General features: G+C 36.0%; 1 protein-coding gene across 4 annotated transcripts in view; it reads left to right on the top strand.

Annotated features, from left to right (window-relative positions):
* GALNT3 (polypeptide N-acetylgalactosaminyltransferase 3) overlaps positions 1-17,159 on the top strand; it is a 45,949-nt gene extending 28,790 nt beyond the window's left edge. For all 4 annotated transcript variants that reach the window (XM_059394106.1, XM_059394104.1, XM_059394103.1 and 1 more), the window contains 8 exons: positions 2,897-3,046; positions 4,928-5,162; positions 5,655-5,772; positions 7,250-7,450; positions 10,280-10,411; positions 10,628-10,729; positions 15,074-15,226; positions 16,079-17,159. In XM_059394106.1, coding sequence (XP_059250089.1) covers positions 2,897-3,046; positions 4,928-5,162; positions 5,655-5,772; positions 7,250-7,450; positions 10,280-10,411; positions 10,628-10,729; positions 15,074-15,226; positions 16,079-16,201 — 1,214 coding nt within the window. In that variant the 3' untranslated portion in view covers positions 16,202-17,159. The remainder of the gene's footprint in view (positions 1-2,896; positions 3,047-4,927; positions 5,163-5,654; positions 5,773-7,249; positions 7,451-10,279; positions 10,412-10,627; positions 10,730-15,073; positions 15,227-16,078) is intronic.
* The last annotated feature ends 266 nt before the right edge of the window (positions 17,160-17,425 follow it).

The following is a 17,425-nucleotide window of genomic DNA, read 5'->3' as shown; positions in this document are numbered from 1 at the left end:
GCCTTTAGTCGAAAGTAACTTCTGTTATTTAATTATAAATTTAATTTATATTTTTTATAAAAATATAAAATTTATAAATTTAATTTTAAAATAAAATTAGTAGACTTCAAGGAAATCAGAAAGGAAGGTGGGGACCTTAGATGCCTTAGTTAGTTAAGCATCTGCCTTTGGGTCAGGTCATGATCCCAAGGTCCTGGGATCTAGCCCAGCATCAGGCTCCCTGCCCTGAGGTGGAGCGTGCTTCTCCCTCTGTCCCTCTCCTGGCCCATGCTCTTTCTCGCATGTGCTCTCTCTCAAATAAATAAAAACTATTTTTAAAAAAAGAAAGAAAAATGATATCCGGTCATAATCTTCCTATTTCATTTTAATTTTTCTATTTCTCTTAATCACTGCCTAAATAAGCATATGTTTATCTAATTATATCCATGTAAGAAATCAATTTTGAAATCTGACATTTTCATGTAATATTCTTATTAGCTCATTTCGTTCACTTTCAGAACTTTATTTTTGATGACCATGATGGACTAGATGCATTTCACTTAACCATTCACCTTCACTTGCTCCACAGTGTTAATATATATCATACTGTAAAATGAATATCTTTGTGCTAATGTTATTTTCCTCTATTTGAATTGTGTCTTTAGGTAAGTTAGACTGCTTAGTCAAAGGGCCTGAATATTTTTTATAATTCTTTATTACAATTAATAAATTTGCAACCGTTTTCTTGATGAGGGATATCTTTGCATACCAATGTAATTAATTTGTCTTATTGAATAAATGGTCTAATGATGAGTACCCCCTGTGGAAAATGTGTCCCTAGTCTAAAGAAGTGTGTGAGGTAGAAACGATAATCCCTGATTTCAGTTGGTTTAGGGAAGAGCAGCAAAAATATGTGGATAATCAAGTGACAGAGATAGGTAAGTCCCAATGATAGTAAAACAAAAATAATCAGCATTTTCAGAGCATAGACCATGTGGTAAGCCCTGTCTTAAATGCTTTATTTGTATAGCAGTCTTTCATTTTATCTTCCCAGCAATCCCTGGTGAGGGTATTATTATCCCCATCTTAGAGATAAATTGAGGTATAGGTAAAATAAAATAACTTACCTAAAGTCATGCAGCTAAAAGTAATGGGTGCTATAAATAGATAAACCCAGGAGATCTGATTTCACAGCTTTGCACTCTTAGCCTCACAAAAAGATGGTTATGGATGGGGATTGAATTTAAGGGACAGGTAAAAATTTATAGGAAGTTCAGAAGTTGTGGGTAAATAAAAAATGCCTTAACAAATCCAACAGTGGGACAGTTCACTAAAGAAATCTGTAGTGACTCCATTTAAAAAAATCAATCTCCATTAAGGCCTTTGAAATGTTTTTATATAAGTTTCTATTTTATAAGTCAAGACTATGGTTAAAACAGGAAAATCCATGATTTATATTTTAAGACAAATTACAATCCTGCTTGCTTTTCAGAGAATTAATTCTGAGGTACTTAAAAATTTAAGTTTAAAAATTTAAAAATTTAGTCTCTTACTCTGTGGCAACAGTGTTTAGACTTATTTTCTACAGAAGTTGTTCATGGTCTCTCACCTCCTGTATGAATGTTTAGGCTTTGAATAAGCAACTCATTTATCTGTACCACTGAAGAATAGGAAGAAAACATACATAATCACAGATAAAGTCATCTATCATTTATGCTTCTGAAATCTGGCAGAAGCAAGCATCTACCCTAGGACATTTTAAAAAAATTTTTTTAAATGTATTTATATGACAGAGAGATACACAGGGAGAGAGGGAACACAAGAGGGAACACAAGAGGGGAGTAGGAGAGAGAGAAGCCCTTTCCCGCCGAGCAGGGAGCCCAATGCAGGCTCCATCTCAGGACCCTGGGATCATGACTTGAGCCAAAGGCAGACGGTTAAAGACTGAGCCACCCAGGTGCCCCTACCCTAGGACATTGATTTATGTTCTCAGCATTCCAAGATCTTTCTGAGGCTATAGTATGGGCCTAAGAAGGCTACCTGAGGAACTATATTATATACTCAACAAAGAATCATGAATTTAATGGTGAAAAAGCAGACTTATGAATTTATTTCAAGATATGAGCAACACCTGACTAACGTGATTAATGTGTTTTCTTTTACCTACTGTTTTAACTCTTGCTTCTATGTCTCTTATCCAAATTGGAATGTTGAATATCTTAAATTATATACCCATTAATAAGATTTAGCCTATTTTAGCTTCATTCCTCACTTACATGCTCATTTCTTCTGTCATATTTTTACTGGAAAAAAAGATTTTGTGTCAGAGGACTCCAGAGCTTTCAAAAAATTTTATGCTGATTCTTTGTAAAAATATTTCCAACTGTTATAACCTTGGACTTTTCCTATTTGCCATTTTCCTTAATATTTTGTTTTTAAATTATTTTGATCACTAAGTATCAGAGAATCCTTTGATACTTGTCATTTTTCTTGAAATTTCCAGATTTAAATCCCAGTTTTAAAAAGTGTCAAATATGTTTTTGGCCAAATTCAGTTTCCCTCACTCCCTTAACTAATGTTCTTAGACCCCTAAATGAACTGGGGTCTTTTTAACTCCTGGGGTCTACTCCATTTGAAGTCTCTGCTTTCCCCCAAACATATTTATTGATATTGCATGTACAGGATAAGTCTGTGTTATAACATTTTGTGTTATAGTAGTTCAGAAGTTAAGATTTGTGTATATGGCTATTTTTTCATTAAAGAGCTCAAGATACAATTTTCATCTTAATGGAAGAATGTGTGCAACTGTTGAGATGATAAATGTAGAGATATCATTGCTCTGTGGTTTATTAGATTTCATATGTTATATATGAATATAAACTTAGGAAGATTTAATCCTGATTTTTTTTTCTTACAGAGTACTTACATGATAAACTAGAAGAATATATAAAACAATTTTCAATAGTAAAAATAGTCAGACAAAGAGAGAGAAAAGGTCTGATCACTGCAAGGTTGCTAGGAGCAACAGTTGCAACAGCTGAAACCCTCACATTTTTAGATGCTCACTGTAAGTATGTATGTATAGACATAGTTGTAACATTTTCCCTCTGCTTCCTTATAGTTTAAAAAGTGAGGAAGACTTTTCTTTAGATGACTAATTCTATTTTCTTTAACATCATTTTCAACTGGTGATTATAGCAATGATGTCTGAAGCAGATTACAGCTCTGGGTAGGGACCTCCTTTAACTTACATGGAGTTCTTACCTCCTCTGTGTTTTGGGCTCCTCAACTCCAGTATCCTTCAGTGACCAACTTCCCTGGCAAGTTATCCTTGCCTGGGCAATTTTTTCCAGACACACAGTCTGTCAGAAAAAAAAAAAAATGTTTTTCCTTATTATTCTTGATTCTTAAAGTTTAAAATGAATGAAAGTTTTAAGTGCAATGAATTCTATCTTTAAACTTTGTTCTGGTCCTGATACTTAAAATTTCTGTATTTTAGTTCTTTTTTCAAAGATTTGCACACTTCTCTTGTGCTATATTAGGGATACCCCCTTCCAACTTCTTCTGGCATTTCTTAATGAATATTATCAGTTTTTTTTTTTATTGCTACTGTTTCTTTCCCTTTAATTTTTAATGGTTTTGTTCTCCAGTGTCAATGATTTTAAGTAAAATATATAGCATATAGCATTTTTAGATTCCATATTTAGAGTGCATGTTAGGAATTACTAAAATGTCAGTTAGTCCCCCAGCTGTAAGTTTAGTGGGTTATGCTCTTTGTATGAGTATTTAGTTTTGAATTGAGTTGGCTAGCCCTTTGATTATGTTTGACCTGGCAAATGGTTTTGGTTATATGCTAGTTTTTACAGAGGGCTTTTGGACTTGCTGAGTCTCTTTAGAGCTCTCAAATCCAGTACTCTCTTAATACCTGGCTCTTAAATGAACAGAGAGGTCTGAAGGTAATCCAAGAGAGGTGTTTTAAAAAGAAAATGGTTTATTCTCCAATATTGCCTCTGATGGTCCAGAATTACAATTATGTCAGACTGGGCATTCTTCCTCTCAGGCAAATGTATCTGATGTATCTCCTTGATGCCAAGTGGTCCTCCTAATAACTGCCAAATTCTCCTGATGGGGAGACCGGGGTAGGACTGACTCTCCTGAATTCTGTGTGTTAAGTGCGCCTGGCCCACAACCAGGGCCCAGACTTTTTTATAGCATTCTTTTGCCCCCACTTTCCATTAGGGCTGGGGCAGGTTTGAATGGTCCTTCTCCAACTGCTAAAATCAAAATATTTTGACTCCTTGACTTATTTTCTCCTAAGGCTCAGTTAGAGAAATGAGGATTTTGATTGCTATACCTTACTTAGGGAGACAAGTTTAAGTAATTCAGAACACTTATAGGGTTAGGTGGCATGAATCAGCAAATAGTTACTTTTGACTCATAGCCCATTTCAGAGGGAAACACAGATCTGAAACTTAAACACGCCAGTGTCATTTTACCTCCTAAGATTAAAAAAAAAAAAAATCATCTCCTGTAAATAAACTTCCTAACTATGCTGAATTTTGCTTTACCTTTTTCACTCTACCCTCATCTCATCACAGAAACCTTGAAGAAATCTCCTTGGGGTGCCTGGGTGGTTCATTGGGTTAAGCCTCTGCCTTCCTTTTGGATCATGGTCTCAGAGTCCCAGGATCGAGCCCTGCGTCGGGCTCTCTGCTCATCAGGGAGCCTGCTTCCCCCTCTCTCTCTACCTGCCTCTCTGCCTACTTGTGATCTCTCTCTGTCAAATAAATAAAAAATCTAAAAAAGAAAAAGAAAAAAGAAATCTCTTCAATGTTCAATGCTCAAAATTACAATTGACTATTATTTGTTTCTCTAAACTGTCTTCAAAAAACAAAACAGAAAACCCTCAGTGTCTTCATTGGCTTGATTAGAATTGTGTTCCTTCCAGGTGAGTGTTTCTATGGCTGGTTAGAACCTTTGTTGGCCAGAATTGCTGAGAACTACACGGCCGTGGTGAGTCCGGATATTGCATCCATAGATCTAAACACGTTTGAGTTCAACAAACCTTCTCCTTATGGAAGTAATCACAACCGTGGAAACTTTGACTGGAGTCTTTCATTTGGCTGGGAATCACTTCCTGATCATGAGAAGCAAAGAAGGAAAGATGAAACCTACCCAATTAAGTAAGATGATAGCTTTCAAAGTCGTATATGCAGTTCAGTTATTTAAATACATATTCACTCTTTGCTTTTTACAGTTTTTGCCTCCAAGGTCATTCACACTAACAAAATAAAGAACACACACATTCTATGTAGGGAATAAAAAAAGCCATATATATATACTTACTTACTCATGATATTACCAATTCGGAATTAGAAGTATGTGAGGTCTTTCGTCTTCCTCATAATCGTTACTTCAGAATCTTAAAGCTTGGTTAGAAGACACTTCATAATTTTATTCTGTTGGGAGAGGATATTTAAACTTCTTCCCTGTGCCCCCGCAAAACTTGACTCTGAAGATAGCATTTTTTGTTTTTATTAATCTATGTAAAACCTTTGAAATTGTGATCTCTCTTTAATTTTGGGGGGGAATTTATTTCAGTTGGCTCTTTAAGTAAGTTCTTTTTTTCTTATTTAATTTTTTTTAACAAAGTTTGACAATGGATTATTTTTCAGAACACCCACTTTTGCAGGAGGCCTTTTTTCCATATCAAAAGAATATTTTGAATATATTGGAACTTACGATGAAGAAATGGAAATCTGGGGAGGTGAAAATATAGAAATGTCTTTCAGAGTAAGTTTATAAATATAGTACATATTAAACAATAAAATACACATTTCATCCTTACTGGTTGATACAGATTGTCATAGATGTGTGCAGTCTTTACTTCTTGTGCTTTCTAAAATTTAATTGCTAGAAATTCTAGAATAAGGGTATTTCTCTTAAAATGTAACTTAATATATTTACTTGTTGCTGCCAATGTAACAAGAGGAATCAGTTAAACGCCTGTGTCCAGCCAATAACACCAATTAATGCACTTGTAGCTACTGAATTCCAGCCAAGATAAATATAATTCAATCTAGTGCTTCAGGAAATGGGTTGATTATCAAGGGAGTCAGAATGGAAAAACATTTATGTATAATTTTAAAAAGACATTAACTCTTTGCATGAGCTCCTTTTTTCCTATGCGTATTAAAAGTTAATATGAGAAACAAAACAAAAACTTTGGATGGTCTCCAATATACTTACTTGATTTCATGAGTTCATTTTCTGCAATGACTCTATCATTCATTTTTCATCTATTAGGCTGGAATGTCGTAGGAAAAAAACTGAGCTAGGACTAGAAGATTTAAGTTTTAGCTCTGGCTGCAACACAGAATGGCAATGATGAGCTTAGTTAGCCAAATTTGAGCTGCTCAAGGCAAGGGCCTTTCTTTATTCACTTAAGCCTTCCCAACCCCTAACACATGTTAGATTTCAGGCACAACTTGTTGCATTAAAAATACCACTGAGTTTTCTGATTTGTTTTAAAAAAGAGAGAATATGACCTCTTGCCCTAATACTAGTACAGACTATTAAACATGTCTTCATTTTAGGTTTTTTGCTTAGTGACTATGGCAGAACTGATTGCCACGGTATTTAAGTGAGTAGGTATTGATTTAATAATTTCCCAGATAAGTTTTTTGACCCACTATCTCTAAATAGGTATGAGTATTTTTAAACAATGACCAACTACTTCACAAGATTGTACTTGGGTATTATCTGGAATTATTTTCTTAATTACAAAATTGAACATGCAAGGGTAAATGTAGTCTGGGTCCACTTACTCCGAGACTGCTAGTTCCTGCCATACAAGAGAGAATCTTTGTTTCAAGTGAACTGGCCATGTATCTTATATAAGAAGATAGAAGTCAAAATACAAAAGAGCCTTTGGTCTTTGGTATACATTAGAGTGCTGACATAATTGTTTGCAAAAAAAGAAATGTGGGATTTGGTTTTTATGAAGGATTCAAAATCACTATTTTGTTAAATTACTTTCTGAAAATATGTCCTTGTTGTATTTAGTTTTTGTACCATTTCATAAAATTGTTTTTTTTTTTTTTTTATATTTAAGAATTTAAGTTAAACTGGCCAGGAACAGAGACTATTTGAAGTTTTAATAAATTTCTTTTCTACATTTTATTTTTATTAGTACCTTAAAGATGAATTTAAAAGCAACACTTGGTTTTGTAAATATACTGTAAATTAAACAAATATCATTAATTATCAGGTATGGCAATGTGGTGGGCAGTTGGAGATTATGCCTTGCTCTGTTGTTGGACATGTTTTTCGCAGCAAAAGCCCTCATACCTTTCCAAAAGGCACTCAGGTGATTGCTCGCAACCAAGTTCGCCTTGCAGAAGTCTGGATGGATGAATACAAGGAAATATTTTATAGGAGAAACACAGATGCAGCAAAAATTGTTAAACAAGTAAGTTAGAGCTAAATAATTAAATCATGCTAAAAATCCACGCCAAATTCTCATATTCTTTTACTTGAGTCAGTTCAAGAATAAAACATTGTAAAAAATTATTTCTGAAGTTGGTTTTTAAACTCAAAATATATAACTTATTGATGCCAGTTTTTTCTCTTTTTAAGGAAAAAATGAAGTAAATGGCTTTTTTAAATATTTAGGCATTCCACTTGATGTTACTCTTTAAATATGGAAGATACTTAGTTTTTGTAACTGCCTTGGTTCAGGATATTCCTGAAAGAAAAGTAAGATTCAGTGGAACCAGTTGTAACTGGTTTGAGGTGATGTGATTAACACCCAAAGGAAGGTGCTAAGTGGCTTTTTGAACTGGAGATGGAGACAGTGTCAAAATGTGGCAGGAGAATAAACCAGGAATATCAAGCCATTTAAAAAAAAAATTTTTTTTAAGATTTTATTTATTTACTTGAGAGAGAGAGCATGAGCATGAGCGGAGGGGAGAGGCAGAGGCAGAAGGGGAAGCAGACTCGCTGCTGAGCAGGGAACCCAATGCAGTGCTTGATCCCCAGACCCCTGCAATCATGACCTGAGCCAAAGACAGACACTTAACCGACTGAGCCACCCAGGTGCCCCAAGCGCTTGCCCCCCACCCAAGTTCTAGTTCCACGGCTTGCTGGAAGGGTTTACCCTGGCAAAGCCCCTTTGAGACGTAGAATGAGATAACACTGGTTGAGAGGTTGGCCTGGCATGGAGTATATGCTCAGCCGACCTTCTTCTCTCTGCTTCTCCATCTTGAGGGACAACATACTTGCATGTCTCCCAGAGTAGTTCTGAAATAAAGAAGTAAGTGTTCACAAATGTATGGCACTGTTGTTACTGACCTGTCATGGATAAAAGCTCTACAGAACTGTGATGCTTAATACACTGGCCCTGAGGTCCAACAGGTTCAGTACTGGTTGTGGTAAATGAACTAGACATTTTAGGAGTGTGCCTCAGTGAATATGCCCCCAATCCTTTGGAAGAAAAGTGCTGATTTGCACGGGGTATATATTGAGATTAAAGGGGGTCAACATTTTGACTGTTACAACAAATGGTTTGGTTACCTCTTTTCAGTTTTTCTTTGGTTCCAGTATCTCCCTGCAACATGTTAGTAAGATGCAAAGTCGGAGTGCTAGTGGATTAGCCCAATATCTTTTCATCTAAGGCCACCAGAACAAATTGGGCAGACTGTGTACTGCGCACGGGTACGGGGCTGCGCAGGCAGGTGTGTGCGGACTGCACCTTATACTCCCTTGTCACCCACAAAGGGGCAAGCAAGCCAGTAAACCCTTGTTTTTATCACAGGGCAAACGGATCTTGTTACAAAATACGTAAGTTAGCCAGAAGTCCTTTAGAGTTTTACACTTTTTGCTAAAACCCCTGGATTCAAGACAGGTGTTGGCAGAGAAAATATTTACCTTAACTGAAATAGGGAGCTTGAGTGTTTAAACTTTTCTTATATTTAGGTACCAAATATAGTTTTTCTTTAAAATTTTACCTATGGACCCAATACTTTTTCAGTTTAATAGTGTTCTCTAAAAAATTTTTTTCTTAGTCTTTTTAAAATAAAGGAAAATGGGGCGCCTGGGTGGTTCAGTGGGTTGAAGCCTCTGCCTTCGGCTCGGGTCGTGATCCCAGAGTCCTGGGATTGAGCCCCACATCGGGCTCTTTGCTCAACGGGGAGCCTGCTTCTCTCCCTCTCTCTCTCTGCCTGCCTCTCTGCCTACTTGTGATCTCTCTCTATCAAAGAAATAAATAAAATATTTTTTAAAAAATAAAATAAAATGCAATTGATTAAAAACTTGCCTTTTTCTGCTAATACATTGTTATTGTTAAGGTGTAAGTGACACTCTTTAAACTAGAAAAAACTTATGCCCAACTGTGTTGTCTTTTGTAGTCTTGACTAGAGAAAAGATATAAATTAGACTGTATTGGCAACCATCTTTTTATTTCTTTATTTAACTTTTTTGAGAAAGAGAGAGAGTGGGGGAGGCCAGGGGCAGAGGAAGAGGGAGAATATATATAAAATGTGTAAGTAGTTTAAATACTTAAGCTCATCATTTCAATTAAGGTAAATATTTTCTCTGCCAGCTTCAGTCCCAAGGTGGAGCTTGATCCCCTGACCTGAGATCATGACCTGAGCTAAAATCCAGAGTCATGCTTAGGGGCGCCTTCATGGCTCAGTGGGTTAAGCCTCTGCCTTCAGCTCAGGTCATGATCTCAGGGTCCTGGGATCGAGCCATGCATCAGACTCTCTGCTTAGCCGGAAGCCTGCTTCCCCCCCTCTCTCTGCCTGCCTCTCTGCCTATTTGTTATCTCTCTCTCTGTCAAATAAGTAAATAAAATCTTAAAAAAAAAAAAAAAAAGAGAGTCATGCTTAGCTGACTGAGCCACCCAGGTGCCATAGCAACTATTTCTTTATACCTTCTTCCTCACACCTCACTTCACAGATCATTCTTGGGTATAAAATTAGAATTAATTTAGTTTTTTTTAAAAACTCCCACTACCATTTCTCTAGAGATCTTTGCCCCAGTGAGGGAGGTTTGGTAGCAGAAAGAAAGAATAAAAGAGCATTATGTCATCACCCGCGCAGGTAACTTGGTTCTCTTTCAAGGAAGAAACAAGCAGGGAGGCATACTTATTGCCTGAATAAACAGTGAATTCAGTTAAAGTGCATCTTGCATTTTGGCCAGAATTCTTTTCTGGCCCAAATATAAATACAAAACATTTGAACTCTTTTACTAGTGCTGTTCTGATTAAGCATTTGTTTTACTTCTCATCTTTCTCCAGAAATCATTTGGTGATCTTTCAAAGAGATTTGAAATAAAGCACCGCCTTCAATGTAAAAATTTTACATGGTACCTGAACACTATTTATCCAGAAGCATATGTGCCAGACCTTAATCCTGTTATATCTGGATATGTGAGTATTTTCTGGTTCCTTTTTGCTTGGTATATATGCCTTTGCCACAAACATTTATGTGGTCCAGGGAAAATTTCCGACATATTTTCTGGTTTATGGCTTTTGAGATTTTACATGTACTATTTATTAATACTGCTTCCTGAGATGAATTGAAAAAAATATATATCAACCACATAGATTACATTTTTTTTTAATAACTTGAAAATTTTCCTTTAGATTAAAAGCGTTGGTCAGCCTCTGTGTCTGGATGTTGGAGAAAATAATCAAGGAGGCAAACCATTAATTTTGTACACGTGTCATGGACTCGGGGGAAACCAGGTGAGCCCTGCACTAAAAGTCCTCGCTTCTCACTGACACAAACAGGAGTAGGTTGTCAGAAGTCCCAGATCACCTTTGTATTCGGGTAAATGGGTGTTTAAAATGTTTTAGGTTAAGTTTGGCAATTAATATTAAAGTTGCTGAGTGCTTGATTTTGACTCTCATTCTGGTTCTGAAAACAATTTGAAGTGGCTCACTTAGTAGAAAGGCAAATGAAAAAATAATAGGATAAAGCCATTTGACATTTAAAAACAGGATCTTCTATGTGGATCTTTGATGTTGGGGGGACTACTGGCAAGGTGATTTTGCAAAACTATACGTAAAAGCTATATTTACTTAAATGCATTCAGTAGCAAATTGTATTCAGTGTAAATACCAAAAGAGTAGTATTAGAAGTTATCTTTGTGGGTCATGATATTGTTTCAGTATGTTGTTGAATAAGGGCATGTTCTTGATTACCCTTCACTGGTATACCTGCTCAAATGAGTATTTGGCCTGCCATGGGTACAGAACTTACAAAGATAACATTTCTAGTTTTTAGCTTCCTTGCCTTGCCTTTTACAAGTTTTCTCCTGGAAAGATAGGACCGTCTCATTTGTTCATTCAACAAATTCACCGAGTAACCCCTGCGTGCCAGACGGATATTCTGCTGGATTCAAGCAACTTAGATTCTAACTCCTTCAGGAAATCTACATTTCAAAGCCAGTGGTCACAGTCAGCATGGGAAGGTCTGGAATAAAGCCTTCAGAGCGCTTCAAGATTATGAAGGAGGGCATCTGAATGAATTAGACTGGGCACCCATACATTTTCCTTGGAAAGCAGACATTTGAAAACATTTTTTGGAAGATGCTAGGAGTTAGTGAGGTAGCTGGTTGGAATGAGAACAGGATGAGACGAGTATGAAGAGGGGTTACAAAGGAGAGGAGCTGGTATGTCTTTTTTTTTTTTCTGTGAATTGCAGGTATTCGGGGAGGGAGTCCAAGATGTGTATGGAGGATTTTTACAATATTAAATACTAATGATTTTGACAATATTAAATATTAAAAACTCCTGTTTTAGTAGGATGGAACTTTAGTGATGTCAGTTTTAAGAAGAGTCCATTTACCTCTTGGTCTATCCTCTTCCATGTTTCCTTCTACTCATTAGCCTCAGCTAAATTTAGTTCCAATCCCTACTCATCCAAATGAACCAGTCGACCAAGGGTAGGTGGCACAGATGCCCAGAAGCCATAGCTAGTGAACAGGATCCATTGCCGGATGATTAAGCTGTAATTCTGAAATGGGATGGAGATACACATACACAGATACCCACACAAGCATATGTATCTATATATCTAGATACATATCTATCTACACATGTGTATATGTGTGTATATATAGGAAAATTTAAAATATGTATATATAGGAGCACCTGGGTGGCTCAGTGGGTTAAGCCTCTGCCTCTGGCTCAGGTTGTGATCCCAGGGTCCTGGGATCGAGGCCCACATCAGGCTCTCTGCTCAGCGGGGCGCCTGCTTCCTCCTCTCTCTCTGCCTGTCTCTCTGCCTGCTTGTGATCTCTCTCTCTCTCTCTCAAATAAATAAATAAATATTTTTTTAAAAAACTTGTAAATGTTAAATACGACATAGCTGACTTTTTAAAAAACTCCATTGGGAATGGAGAAGTAGTTCATATATTCTTTCAATAAATATTTGTCTATAATGTCTATAATGTCACTTGCACTGCTACAGTAGTGAAAAGGGAAAATTCTCTGCCTTGTGGAGCTTGTGTTTTTCAAGGAGAAGGGGAAAAAGAGTAATTTTGGACATAAAGAAAAATGAAGCATGATAGGTGGATAATGTGAACCTGGGGAGTGGGAGAAGGGTTTGTTTTTGGAGGTTCAGGAAGACCTCTCTGAGAAGGCAACTTTGGAACAGAGGCCTAAAGGAGTTGGAGAGGAGCCGTGTTCCAGGAGGGGAGCATCCTGGCAGAGGGGGTGCAAGGCTGGAAACTAGGGGTGGGTCAGTGGAGCAGTCAGAAAGCCAGTGTGTGGCTGCAGCAGAGTGGTCTGGGCAGACAGGGTGGGAAACAAGGTCAGAGACATCGATAAGAAGCCTGGTCATAGAAGGCTTTGCAAGCCTTCCCTAGGAACTTGGATTTCATTCTCAGTTTGACAGAAGCCATGTGAGGGTTTTGAGCAGGAGGATACTATTTCCCAGTTTATATTTTAAGAAAATGACTCTGATTTCTAGCACTGTAATATAGCCATCGATTTTATTTTAGTTTATTTCCTTTAAATTTTTTTTTCAGTCAAGCACTGCATTTAAACTGCTTTGCAAATTTTAGTTCCTTGAGTGCTAAGCATTTTGAGATATCATCTAACCTGACCATTTCTTTATGTGCCCTTTTACTGTTTTGACCAGATAATGATCTTTGTATAACATAAAACTCCATTGTTAACAGTATTTGTATATGCCAACTAAAAGTAAATATGTTGATAATGTGGCTATATTGATCAATATACTGGTACAGTGCCGTGTAAGTCATTATGGCTTTGTAACACTGAGCTTTGTTCCTGTGCTTCTTATTCCAGGGTATTTGTCCTGGTTCTAGGTTACGTTTCCCCAGTGTTCCCAGGTAGCTAATTGCATATTCTTTTTGGTTGCTAAAGTATCTTCTACTATTTTCTATTCCTTATAACTTGCCTTTTAATTATTTTTTTTAAATGATGTATGTGAGGTAAAATATTGGACAGACTTTCCTACCATCTTTGAGATCCTAAGATTTATCTCTCTTCAAGAAGGATAGCTAAAATGCTGTTTTCGTGATCTACACTCATTTTCATTCAGTGTCTTCATCTGAAGAACTATCAGTTATAAAAATGATGTATATATTTGTGGAAGAAGCTAAATTAAGCATGAGGCCAAGACCAGGGGAACCCAAGATTAATTCAGCTAATGTTTGTGGAGTGCCTACTCTAATACACATAAAGGGTTTAGAAAAAACCCTGCTTAGCACATAAGAAGGGCTCAATAAATATTAGTGCTAAGACTAATTGCTTCATTATTGAACATCCATTATGTTCACTTATTTTATCTTTGAAATGTCAACATTATGGAGTATTTGATTTGTGAGGGATGTTATTACTAGATATGCTGCCTGACTTTGGTCTATGGTGAAGCCAGCTAGCTACACACACAATTCCAATAGAATGCTATGAAAGTTATTTCTGATGTACTATCGGAAGCCTGAAAAGGGTGTGACTTAGTTCAGTAGGACAACCTCGGGGAAATTAAAGAAGCAAAGTAACATTTCAATTGGCTTTACAAGGATTAAAAAAGGAATTAGCTAGGCAGAGAAGAATCCAGAAGGATATTCCGGGCGGAGCACAGTAAAACAGTCTTGGACTTATGGATGCATATACTCTACATTGGTAAAATTGTGTGAGAAGAACATGGTGTACAGTTCAGGCAGTGGTTGTTGTAAGATTGAAAACTGAGGAGTTCATGTAGTTGTTAAGGATTGTGAACTTCCTCTTAGCAGCAGTAGTGACTCACACGAGGAAGGGAGGTAGGGCATCAAATCAGTGTTATGAAAGACTAACTGGCAGCAGAGTGAAAATGCAGAAATTGCAGGTAGCTGGAAGTATTACAGTGGAGATTCTGAGTGCTGGAATAAGAGAAGTGAAATACAAAGCAAAGTGCGATGGTGACATCTGAGAGGGAAATTCAGTAGAGCTAAAGGGCTGATTAATAAATTGGACATACAGGGAGAGAGAAACTTTAATGCTAGTAATAGCAGCTAAGATGAATAAAAAGCTTACCATGTACCAGTTATTGTTCTGAGTGTTCTACATAGATTAGCCCTCTTAGCCTCATAACCCTGTGGGGCAGGAAAATTATAAAATCACCCATTTTACAGGGAAGGAAACTGAGACATGGAGATTACCTCATCTAATTGTTCCTAGTGTAAGTGAAAATGCCATTAATTGAGATTAATAGGAGAGAAGGAACACTTGTGGAGAGGAAGAGGCGGTTAATGTGCTTACTAGAAGTTTCCAGGTCCTTTCTGTGGCACACCTGTCCTAGCTAACCTCCATTCCACCTGACTTACTTCCCATTTCTGACATGATAGGGAGACGGTACCTTGTTATGTAACTACCTGCTGGGGATAGGCTGGGAAGGGGTTATAGCATCTTCTGTCATAAAACTCATATTTCTAACACCTATTTTTATTGTATTATTTTGTTGAGTACACAGGACTTCATTATTCAGCAAGTTGCTGATTTTTTAAAATTATTATTATTATTGGACCATTATTTTGCAGCTGAGGATACAGGTCAGTGACAACATTCTTCTTTTCACAGTATTTTGAATACTCGGCTCAACATGAAATTCGGCATAACATCCAGAGGGAATTATGTCTTCATGCTGCTCAAGGTCTTGTTCAGCTGAGAGCGTGTGCCTACAAAGGTCACAGGACAGTGGCCAGCGGAGAACAGATATGGGAGATCCAGAAGGTACCTCAGTGCAATTAATTTACCCCTTCCCATAATTATTTTGATTAGCTCAAGTTGCTTATCTGGGAAAATGCATGAACCATAGCATAGTAATGTGATCCGTCAGTATTTCTTTGTTAACTTTGTTATTGTGTCTGTCTACCAATGTGATGAGAGAATGTTTCTATGAATTAAATACTCGTAGGAACAAGTTGCTTAATGAAAGCATGATTTATACCGTCAACACTTTTGTGAATTATTAATAATAGTTGCTCATGTTTGTCTTTTTAGAGTTTCTTACAATGCTTCTGGCATTTAATCATGGCCAAGAAAAAAAAGATCATTATCTTTTTTGTCCCTAAAGTGACTCATTTCTCCTGTTTTTGTGCTTTTTTTAATGAATTTAGAATTGAGAGAATACATTAAAAAAAATCTTTGCTGTTTTTAAATGTATGTATTAAAGCTTAGCTGGAACATAGCAGTCCTTACCTGAAAATTGTTTTGTACCCTACTAAAATACTAAAAGACCGATTTTTATAACATCATTTTTTGAAGGGTTTGTCACTTATGGATATAACAGTGGAATTGTTCTTATTTGAAAACTTGATTCAGACCTTACTCTCTATACATCTCTTTATTTATCTAATACCTCCTGTGAATTGAACAGTAGTGGCATAAATGATATGGTTTACACCAGAAACCAGAAAGATTTTATCAGACAAGGTTGATCTGAGAAAGATTAAAAGTTAAGAGCTGTGTACATTTGGTTGTGAGTGTCCTTTAGCTTCAATGAGACTATGATGTAGTTTTCATATTTATCAGTTAACTAGGAGTCTAGAAATTTAATGTCTGTTGTGTTTTCTTTTTTTCTAGGATCAACTTCTATATAATCCATTCTTTAAAATGTGCCTTTCAGCAAATGGAGAGCATCCAAGCTTGGTGTCATGTAATCCATCAGATCCACTCCAAAAATGGATTTTTAGCCAAAATGATTAAGTGTTCCTTAAAATTAAGGAGTTGAAAAAGGAGATATTCTTTCTCACAAAACTGTGACTAGGCATACACTGTAGTTTTTGAAAATTATGCAAAAGCAGCTAATTGTAACTTATTCCAAGTGCATTTTTCTTATTTATGTCTTAAGATGTCTATGTAGCATTGCTACAGAAATCTTTTAAGTTTCCGTTTCAAAGCACAATAACTAATAATACCAAAGACTATTTTGAAATGTCCAGATGTAGGGGAAGAGATGTTTACAGTATGATGAAAATAATTTTCTAAGTAAAGTGATATTTGTGTGTTTTGTACACTTAAAGATATGCATAGCTACATTCACACACTCACACTTTAAAATATTTCTTCTAGTTTTTTGGGGGGAGGGAGAAAGATTTGATACTGTATTTTTTTAACTACATAGAAATGGATCAATGAAGGTCAAGCATTGGCCTTTGTGTATAAACCAGGAAATTTTTATAGATCTAGAATTTATTATATAAAAATGCAGGTAAACTTTTTTGCTTTTTGTTTTCTTATTTGTCATAGGTTTCCTTAAACACGAAATTAAATGAATAAGAATATTTTTAACACTTCAGTATCTTGGCAAATTTTAAAATATTTTTTAGTCTGAATCCACTTGACTTAAAGCACTTAAATCTTGCTTAAAATATATTTCTTAAATAACTATACGGTGTGTTTTCCCAAAGCAATTAAAAGAAAAACTATAAAGTACTATCTGTTGAAAAGATGTCTTTTTCCTTTCTGCTAGTCCTTTTTCCTTACCAAAACTCACTAATCTTGAATGTTTGTGGAATTGAATTTCAAATGCAGAATACTTGACTCATTTAAAAGCTAAATTTTGTTTGTTACTGATTCAATTTAGATCATCTTTGTAAAGAATTTTTTTCATCAAAAAAAAGCTTCTATGTGGAAAACACAATAAAATGAATCCTTATCACTATTGTAACTTTTTTATTTCAATTCCTTTCCTCTTTTGGATAAAATATATAATTCCTATTAAATGGGGGGGCATGAATTTTGTATACTTAATTTAAGTACCTACTGTAGAGCTATCAGATATTTTTTAAGGAATACTCAACTATTTCGGGATGATGGCATAAAAGATAGGGAATGGAGAAGATTTTGTGTATTAAATATTTTGAAAATTTTTTACTAATTTCTGATATTCCTTGAGCATCTGATGGAGTAATTTTTTAAAAATGTGAT

This window comes from Mustela nigripes, chromosome 3 (assembly GCF_022355385.1).
Source record: "Mustela nigripes isolate SB6536 chromosome 3, MUSNIG.SB6536, whole genome shotgun sequence".
NCBI classification, from domain to species: domain Eukaryota; kingdom Metazoa; phylum Chordata; class Mammalia; order Carnivora; family Mustelidae; genus Mustela; species Mustela nigripes.
This window is presented reverse-complemented; position numbering and strand designations above follow the sequence as displayed.